The following is a 9,742-nucleotide window of genomic DNA, read 5'->3' on the forward strand; positions in this document are numbered from 1 at the left end:
GAGTGAAAAAGCTGGCTTAAAGCTCAACATTCAGAAAACGAAGATCATGGCATCTGGTCCCATCACTTCATGGGAAATAGATGGGGAAACAGTGTCAGACTTTATTTTTTGGGGCTCCAAAAACTGCAGATGGTGGCTGCAGCCATGAAATTAAAAGACGCTTACTCCTTGGAAGGAAAGTTGTGAACAACCTAGATAGCATATTCAAAAGCAGAGACATTACTTTGCCCACAAAGGTCTGTCTAGTAAAGGCTATGGTTTTTCCAGTGGTCATGTATGGATGTGAGAGTTGGACTGTGAAGAAGGCTGAGCACCGAAGAATTGATGTTTTTGAACTGTGGTGTTGAAGACTCTTGAGAGTCCCTTGGACTGCAAGGAGATCCAACCAGTCCATTCTGAAGGAGATCAGCCCTGGGATTTCTTTGGAAGGAATGATGCTAAAGCTGAAACTCCAGTACTTTGGCCACCTCATGCGAAGAGTTGACTCATTGGCAAAGATTCTGATGCTGGGAGGGACTGGGGGCAGGAGGAGAAGGAGATGACAGAGGATGAGATGGTTGGATGGCATCACTGACTCGATGGACATGAGTCTGAGTGAACTCTGGGAGTTGGTGATGGACAGGGAGGCCTGGCGTGCTGCGATTCATGGGGTCGCAAAGAGTCGGACACGACTGAGCGACTGAACTGAACTGAACTGAATGGCCTATTTTTGATAGGCACTGCTCTATAGATTCTGACGTAAAACACACAAGTCTCTACCTCATGGAACTTACATTTTAGTGGGGGGCCCAGATAATAAATAAGAAAGCAAAACATAATGTCAAATGGTAAAAAGGACTATAGAGGAGGAATAAAAGGCAAAGCAGGGTAGATGGGAAGTGTTGGGGAAAAAGCTGGCTTGCTATCTTATATACAGGGCTCAGGAAAAGCCTCCCCTGGAGGGTGACATCTGAGCAAGGACTCAAATAATTTAGGCGATGAAGTTAAACTATGTGGAGCATCTTTAGGGAGATAGGAGCAAGGAGGCTATACAGCTGGAATAAAATGAAAAAAATAGCAACAAAGGAGGTGAGTCTCCTCAGCTAAGGCCTTACGAGGCCACTGAAAGAATCTGATTTTTACTTAGTGAGACAGGGATCTGCTGGAGGCTTCTGAGTATAGGAATGAAATCATTTAAGTTTTAAGAGTCACTTGTGATGCTGTATAAAGAGCTGGCTCTGGGGCAGGTAAGGTGGAAGCATGCAGTTAAGTTAGGAGGCCACTGCAATAATCCAGATTAGGGAAGACAGTGGCTTGGACCAGGTGGTGGTGGTGAAGATGGTGAGAAGTGGCTGGATATAAAGGAAATATCTGAAGACAGAGTGGGATATACATTTAAGGTTGTGACAAAGGGAAGTCACTCCATTATTATTATCCTGACTTGAGCAAATGAAAGAATGACGTTTCCATTTAGTGAGATGGGGAAGAATGTGAGACAGGCAGGTATGGGATGGAAGTCAGGAGTCTGGTTTGGGATTTCGGTCTGAGACTTCTGTTAGACATCCAAGTAAAGCTGTTAAGGAGAAGCTGAACATGGGTTTGGAGTTCAGGGGAGAGGTATGAACTGGAGATAATAATGTTGGGAGTCACTGGCATACATGGATAATATATGGCAATGAAACAGAATGAGATCACCCGGAAAGTGAGTGTAGACGAAGAAAAGAACAGGGACGAGGGCCAAGCTCTGAGCCGTTTAGAGGTTCAGATGCTGGGGAGATGAGAAGGAACCAGTTTAGGGACCAGAGGAAGAATGCCCAAGCAGGTAGGAGGGGAATGAAACGGATTGATACCCTCAAAGTCAAGAAGAAAAGGGTTTATATCATAGTCAAGTGGGACTTCCCACAGAAATGCAAAACTGATTTAACATACAAAAGTTAAGCAATGTAATATGTATTAATTGAATAAAGGACAAAAACCACATGATCACTTCAACAGACACATAAAAAGCATCGATGAAAACCCAACACTGTAGATCCATAAATGGAACCCTCTACAGGTTTAAAAGAATGATGTAGAACTTTATATGCTGATAGGAAAAGACCTCTAAGATATATTAAAGTAAAAAATTTAGTTGCAGAACAGCTTACACTGCACTCTAAACTCCACTGCATTTTAAAACTCCATTCATGTTTTAAAATTTTCAAAGAAGGGAAATACATGGAAAAAATAAATATAAAAGGATAGTAAATAATATATTGCCTAATAGTAATCAGAAATTGAAAAAAGAGTAAAAAAATTTTTTTAAACTGATACTTGCTTTTATTGACTGCTGAACATCATGGTTACTAACGGTAGCTCTTAGAACACAAAATTTTTTAAACTACACTAAAATTATTTATTTTTAAATTTATTTTTATTGAAGTATAGTTGAATTAAAAAAAAGTACATCTTTTCATAAAACCAGTTTAATCACCTTTGTAACATATCCTGGTATTACACAGTCATAATTTCAATATTATTAGTCACAGCTTACTTACAATAGCAACAGGGTCATTGCTTCGGGTGGCTGCAAGACTGAAATATTTCACATGTGTGTTGGTTTCCAAAGCCTTTGCAAAATCTTTTAGGGTTGGAATTGGGATATTCTTGAAAGACAAAAATATGAAACATTATTACATTTTAGTTTTCAGTAAATTCAGTCCAATAATCAAAGACATCTCTACTTTCTCTTTTGCTTAAAATGTACTCAGAAATTATGTAACATATAACCATTGTCCTACAAATGAAAACTAACAACTCAGTCACCTCATCTCTTTGACTGTTCTAGTACTGTATATCTGTTGGCATAGAGCAAAGCATACATCACTGCTTTTCTAGCACAAGGTTAAAGAAAATTCTCACTATTCTCTTTTTAATTATTTGTATTATGAGTATTTAAAATGGTTCCATTTTTCTACAAAGAGAAAGATGTGGGAATCTACTTATAGTGCTTTCTGAGGCAGATGACATACTGTTCTCAGTCACAAGCTGTAAGGTGTTAAGAAAGATTAACTTGAAATGAGGAAAGAGACAGTTTTAGGAGACATCTGTTTTTCCTCTTAGTATCAAGACTTCAGCTTCTTGTAGCCTGGTTATTTTCAGATCATTACTATTGATTTAGAGACCAAGATACATGAGAACTAAATTAAAAAAAAAAAAAAAAGATTAGTGATCAACTAGGCACATTAGCTTTTCCCAAGGCTTTCCTGCCTCCACTCACAGGAAGCAACACCCACAGAAAGCACAGAGGTCTAATTCCCTAGGTTCCTGTAATTTCCAGATGTTCTCTCTGCCTTCAATTCAGATAAATTAACATTTAAAATGAGGAATCTGTAACAAGGCTATCATACAATGGCTAATAATACCTAAGAGATCATCTGAGTTTACTCTTCGGTAATTAATTATCCTTATGCTCTCCTAACTCATTTCTTCTTTTTTTACTTCATGGAAGAGTTGCATTTTAAAAGTCCCAGTAAGATCCCATAAAACCCACTTCTGGGTGTATAATCAAGAGAAATGAAAACACATATTCACACAAAAACTTGTATGTGAATGTGTATAGTGGCTTTATTTATAATTATCCCAAACTGGAAGCAACTCTTAAGTCTCAAGTCTATCAGCTGGTGAATGGACACACAAACCACGGTACATCCAAAGAAATACTGCTCAGCAACACAAAACCGCAAACCACTGAGACATGCAACAGCACAGATGACTCTCACAAGCGTTATGCTAAGTGAAGAAACCAGATTCAATGGCCACACACTATATGACTCCATTTATATGAAATTCTGGAGAAAGCAAAATGATAATGGAAAGAAAACAGATCCATGGTTGTCAGGGGCTGGAGCTGGTGGCAGGAATGAGGACGGAGGGTGTGACATGTTCTACATCTGACAGTGGTGGTGGTGGTGCGATTGTATGCATTTGCTTTAACTCACAGAAGTGCACACTAGACAGGGAGAATTTCACAACATCTACATTATATTTCAAGGGACCTGATGAAAAAGACAAAAACTGAAAGACTAAAATGCTCCTATAAAAGGGCAGTACTTCAGAAGCCCAAGACATATACTGCCATCTGCAGAGTTTATATTTCTATTAATATATGATAGCCTTTAAAAAGTAAATCAGAAAATACTCATATCTTAACTTCTAAAATAGAAGAAATCTCTGTTAGCATACTACTAGAAGTAAAAACTTTACCATTAAGTAGAAGGGATCAGTCTATATCAAAACTGCCCAGCTCTCAGCCGAGATCCAGCTGAGTCAAAGCAACTCAAAATAGCTTTCTGCCTGCTTATCACACCTACCTTTATATTATTCAAATTAACTTCAACAAGATAAGCATCATTTTCTTTAATCCTCTTTAAACTTTCTTCAACATTGGTTGGATTTGGGGGCTCATCGAATACTGGAAGAATCTTTTCCCCTTTTACCACATCTGCAGTAACAAATGGAAAGAGCAAGCATGTCACTGATTGACACTGTTATAGTGAGAGCATATATTAACTTGGAAACACATAGCACAAACACACACACATGCAGTAGAACTAATTTATAAGTTTCTTTCCCCAAATTTCTAAAAGATCATTTATGTGCTGACACACAAAGCACTGAAATAAAGCTTTACTGAATATAAGTACCAAACATAATTCAACATTTAATTTGCTTGCAATGTATCAGCCTTCAAAAATGAGTATTTTCACTGCCTCTTGCCTCCTGGTGTATTATAAGATATTTTTATCACAAAAATATATTTGCTGATACAAGCTGACACAAATGGTGATCCCATTTATTTTTAGCAATGTTCAAGATAAAGTTCTAATACGATAAAATCTCATACCTCAAAGTTCTAATATAATAAAATCTTAACAACTGTTAAGAGATTAAGAAGAACTGAAAAAAAAAAAAAAAAAGACAAGCAAATGCAATGTGTGACCCTTCTGGATCCTGACTTGAACAAACCAGCTGTGCAATGGCATTTTTGAGAGAATATGGAAAATCTGAATGTGGACTGGTTATTGGACAACATGAAAGAATTACTCATAATCTTTAAGTTTGATAACGGCATTGTGGTTATGTTACAAGAAGAGCCTTTGTGAGAGACACATATGGAAATGGGTGAAGTAATATAAACAAACAGGATTTGCTTTAAAATATTTCGGGGAAAAAAGAAAAAAAATAAAACAAACAAAAAAATAAATAAAATATTTGGGGGAACAAAGCAGAACGGATGGGAGGGAGGCAGTCAGTGGACGAAACAGAGCTGGCAAGATGTGAAAAACAGTTGAAGCTGGATAATGGATATGTTATTCCCTCTTCTATTATGTATGCTTGAACATTTCCACAATAAAGAGAAAAAAAAAAAACAGGAGAATGGCCAATTATAGAACATTCATAAAATGGAATGTTATAAAGATGTTTGAATGAGGTAAATCTATATGCACTCACTAGGAAATGTGGTATGTTGCTAAGCAATACATTACATAGCATAGATCAAAATCCTCACCACCGAGTTCATGGGATATTAAAGCTAGCTTCATCATTCTAAAACTTCAGCTCCTTCACAGGCAAATTAGAGATGATAATACTTATTTCATAGAACTATTGTAAGAATTGAGAACAATTTACATTCAAGAGCTATGCACAGAAGAACATGGCCCATGGTAAGCATTCAAAAAAAAAAATTAGCCAGCAGTATTATTACTGAAAACTTGAGTAACAAAAAATACCTCTTATATGATCCCATTTTTGTAAAAAAAAAAAAAAAAAAAGAAAAGAAAAGATATTTATAACATGTGTACATATATAAGTTTATATAAGCATAACACGAAGTCGGGAAGGATACATTCCAAATCGTTAATAGTCATGGCTGAGGGTGGGGTGGTGGTGCAGGAAGTAGAAGGCAGGATGGCTGTGAATAGAGACACTTACTTCTTGTGCATGTAAGTCATGTTTGAATTTACTACACAATATGCATTATTTTGGTAGTTTTAAAATGTCTTACACATGAATTTTTAAAAAAGCTTTGCTTTAGTCTAACATTGCATCAGACAAAAAGGTTTAGGGTCTGAAGAATTCTTTGCTTTCTCCTGAATCTGATTTTATAATATAGTTTCTTTGTCAGCACTGTTGTAGACTTCCTGAAAATTAGGAATACCAAAAACAAAATGTCAATTAAAGCCAAGTTTGACTGGTTTTTATAGTATTTACCATTAGCATTATTTAGTAAGGTGAGAGTGGTTCCTATTATGTCTGCTGACACATTAAGCATACAATATTTAATATTCTATTTTCAATGGTTTTCTATTGTCAATACCATGTAACTGGAATCTCAGGATTCCAGCACACATACGTAACATTTGGCATGCAAATACTGAAGTCATTACATGGAGGAAACAAAACATAATTAACAAAAGATTAGAATTCACAAAGCATTATAAGTTCTTACTTGAAAAATGTTCTTGGTCGACACCATTACTGCTTCCCACTATGTTGCAGAACTGTGTATTTGTTATCAAATTGTGCATCCCAAGAATAGCTACAAATATAGAAAAAGAACATTATTTTATACCCCCAAATTTCTATCAGCGATTTTAATATTCTCTGGACATTTTCATATTCAATTAAACACACATTTTTTAGCCCAAAAAAGGAGACAACATGATTAAAAAAATCCCCTACAATCTCTTTCTTATCAATACCCTTGTACTTTCTCCCCACGTTTGAATTTAGACACAGCTGGAGCCAGCTTGACCCTAAATGTAAACCTGTGCTTAGCTCCATCTGGTGGCCAAGAGAGAAAATGGAAATGATCTACTGCTATCCATCCACCCTTCTTACAATGTTTCTCCAAACAGAATGAGATAAAAAACAGATTTTCAACTTAACCTTGACTCTTAATATTAATTTACATTTGTACTTCAGCTGAGAGCAGAGTACTAAAAAGTACAGTTGAATTCTCACATTTAAGATTAAAATCACATCCCTTAGGACTAGAAATAAATGTGGTTTTTGCTGCCCTTTTGCACAAATGAGGCAGAAGCTACTACTGTACTGGCCCGTTCCGTTCTGATGAGTGTACTGTTTACAAGTTCATAGTCCTCAGCCCCCCAGGGAATAAGATACCTGCTCCAGGTGTGGTACCACACCCTGACTGTGCTTCTCTTGTTAATTCTTAGGGTTATTTGGTACTAAGATCTTCCCAGGCATCGTATTTTTCTATCTAGGAAAATGGGTGTGGGTGGAGGTAGCTGGGGGCAGACACTGGTCCAGATAAGAAATGGGTAGTGAAAAATCACAGGGAGGTTTGGAGTTCCATCTAACTTCAGGAAAGTTAGGAAAGTGGGATGAGAGCTCAGGACTACTTTATCTAATTTCCAGTTACCCATTTCTGGGTCTTCTGATAAAACGGGATACCAGTTGACCTTGGAGATAGCTTTTAGCTGAGCACCGGCTGATGAAAGTCTTTAATAAAGACTTTCAAAGATGGCAAGAAGGGGGAAAAAAGACATCCAATAATCAATAAATTCCATTAACATTAAAATTTGATCATTAAGAGAATTTAAAGAAACAAAATCCTTTATGTCAGATTTATAGTGTTAAAAACAAAGCCAAATATATGGTTACATATTCAGGAGCACTTCGCTAGGCAAAGCCAGCATTTGTGTAGTGAATACAGGTATGTGTTGGCATTTTCCCCCTCTATTCTCACTCACAAATTAATTTATTTTAGGAGATACCTGCGAGGTCACACAATTCTGTATCAGAAGCACTTGTCAAAGCTTCTTCTAGTTCTGGATCAAGAGACACTTTTTCTTCTGTAAAAGTCTGTACAGGTTTCTGTTTGGGGATAAATATTTTCCCTGTAAAACAAAGCAGTTTGTTAATTTCACTATTACTGCTAGTAACTCATTACCATTTTGTTCTAACAGAAATTATTAGAAGTATGTACAACTGAAGCTGAAATAAAAATCAAGATTAACATCTAAAACATATGTATGTATGGCTGAGTCCCTTTGCTGTTCACCTGAAGCTATCACAGCATTTTTAATCGGTGACACCCCCCAAAATAAATACAAATTCATTATTAAGAATGCTTAAAAAATAAATAAGGAAAGCAAAAAATAAAATTAACATCTACAATAACTCTGTTTCATCTTCAGTGTGTATTTTATAAGTTTCCAATGCAATATTCTGGCCATAACAATCAGAACCAAAAAAAAAAAAATGAACTGAGAAATTTTCCCATTTGTGAAAGTAAAATAGGTTCTTTTTGGAGTAATAATGAGTTATTCTACAAATATTTAAAAAAAAACTAAATCATAAAAAAAATCTATAAACAGATTAAGGAAATAAAACAATTCACTTTCTTATTCTTAAGCCAAGAACTGCTAGAGTCCCTGGGGGATGGCAGAGGCAATTCAACTTCTAAAAATTTGGATTTCCCTGGTGGGGCAGAGGTTAAGAATCTGCCTGCCAATGCAGGGAACACGTGTTCAGTGTTGGAGAAGATGCCATGTGGCAGACAGCATCTAAGCCTGTACACCACAACTACTGAAGCCCTTGAGCCCTAGAGCCTGGGCTCTGCAACAAGAGAAGCCACGGCAATGAGAAGCCTGTGCACCACAAGAAGAGTCGCCCCACTTGCCCCAACTAGAGAAAGCCCTTGCACAGCAAAGAAGATGCATTGCAGCCAAAAAGAAAATAAATACATTCAAAAACACTTCCAAAACTTTAAGTTCTAACTGAAAAGAGATTTCTGTATGTACTGAGTGGTCATCTGAAACCTTCTGGCACTGTTCTTCTAAGTCTGGACAGTAACAAGGTTACTTAAGAAAACAGTTAGTTCTTCTAGAAACCCATAGTTCTTGGTATGTGAAAATTTGATATTTTATTACCATATGTTCAAAGAAAAATTTAAAATGTGAAGTGAATGGAAAATGTTAATGATATAACTGCAGCACAAGCTGACCAAACAAGATATATTTACACATAGTGGGACCAAGTTACCAAGACTGCCTCTCATTTACTTCCCGAGAGAGGTAAAAATTGTAACTAAGTGATCTAGGAAGGCCTTCACAGGTGTGTCTTCACAGAAGTTCAATTATTTTCTTTTCTATCAGAAAATTACCAGGAAAGTATGAGGCCATGTGGCCTGGTAAATCTATGCGGTGTTCTATCAAAAGAAATGTTTGTGGGCTTAATAATCAGGGCAGTGAGTAATGTATAATTCTTGTTCAAGGTAAACAGCAATCAGTGTAACTCATAAGGAAACCTCCCACAATGCACACTGCTCCCAGGAATCTGGCCAAAGCTTGTCAGGTATTTTCAGCTCAGTTCAGTTCAGTTCAGTCACTCAGTCGTGTTTGACTCTTTGTGACCCCATGAATCGCAGCACGCCAGGCCTCCCTGTCCATCACCAACTCCTGGAGTTCACTCAAACTCATGTCCATAGAGTCAGTGATGCCATCCATACATCTCATGCTCTGTCGCCACCTTCTCCTCCTGCCCCCAATCCCTCCCAGCATCAGAGTCTTTTCCAATGAGTCAACTCTTCACATGAGGTGGCCAAAGTACTGGAGTTTCAGCTTTAGCATCATTCCTTCCAAAGAAATCCCAGGGCTGATCTCCTTCAGAATGGACTGGTTGGATCTCCTTGCAGTCCAAGGGACTCTCAAGAGTCTTCTCCAACACCACACTTCAAAAGCATCAATTCTTC

At 37.2% G+C, this 9,742-nt stretch overlaps 1 protein-coding gene across 2 annotated transcripts in view; it reads right to left on the minus strand.

The window, feature by feature from the left end:
• Positions 1–9,742, minus strand: part of TMOD3 (tropomodulin 3 (ubiquitous)) — an 88,883-nt gene that overhangs the window by 13,427 nt on the left and 65,714 nt on the right. Inside the window, exons 4-7 of one of the 2 annotated variants that reach the window (XM_010839481.1) lie at positions 7,764–7,886; positions 6,473–6,562; positions 4,332–4,462; positions 2,517–2,624 (exon numbers count right to left, since the gene is read on the minus strand). In XM_010839481.1, the coding sequence (XP_010837783.1) occupies positions 2,517–2,624; positions 4,332–4,462; positions 6,473–6,562; positions 7,764–7,886 (452 nt within the window). Of the gene's footprint in view, positions 1–2,516; positions 2,625–4,331; positions 4,463–6,472; positions 6,563–7,763; positions 7,889–9,742 lie in introns of both variants that reach the window. The other variant, XM_010839482.1, reaches the window with a different exon arrangement.

This window comes from Bison bison, unplaced genomic scaffold, assembly GCF_000754665.1.
Source record: "Bison bison bison isolate TAMUID 2011002044 unplaced genomic scaffold, Bison_UMD1.0 scf7180017864118, whole genome shotgun sequence".
NCBI lineage: Eukaryota > Metazoa > Chordata > Mammalia > Artiodactyla > Bovidae > Bison > Bison bison.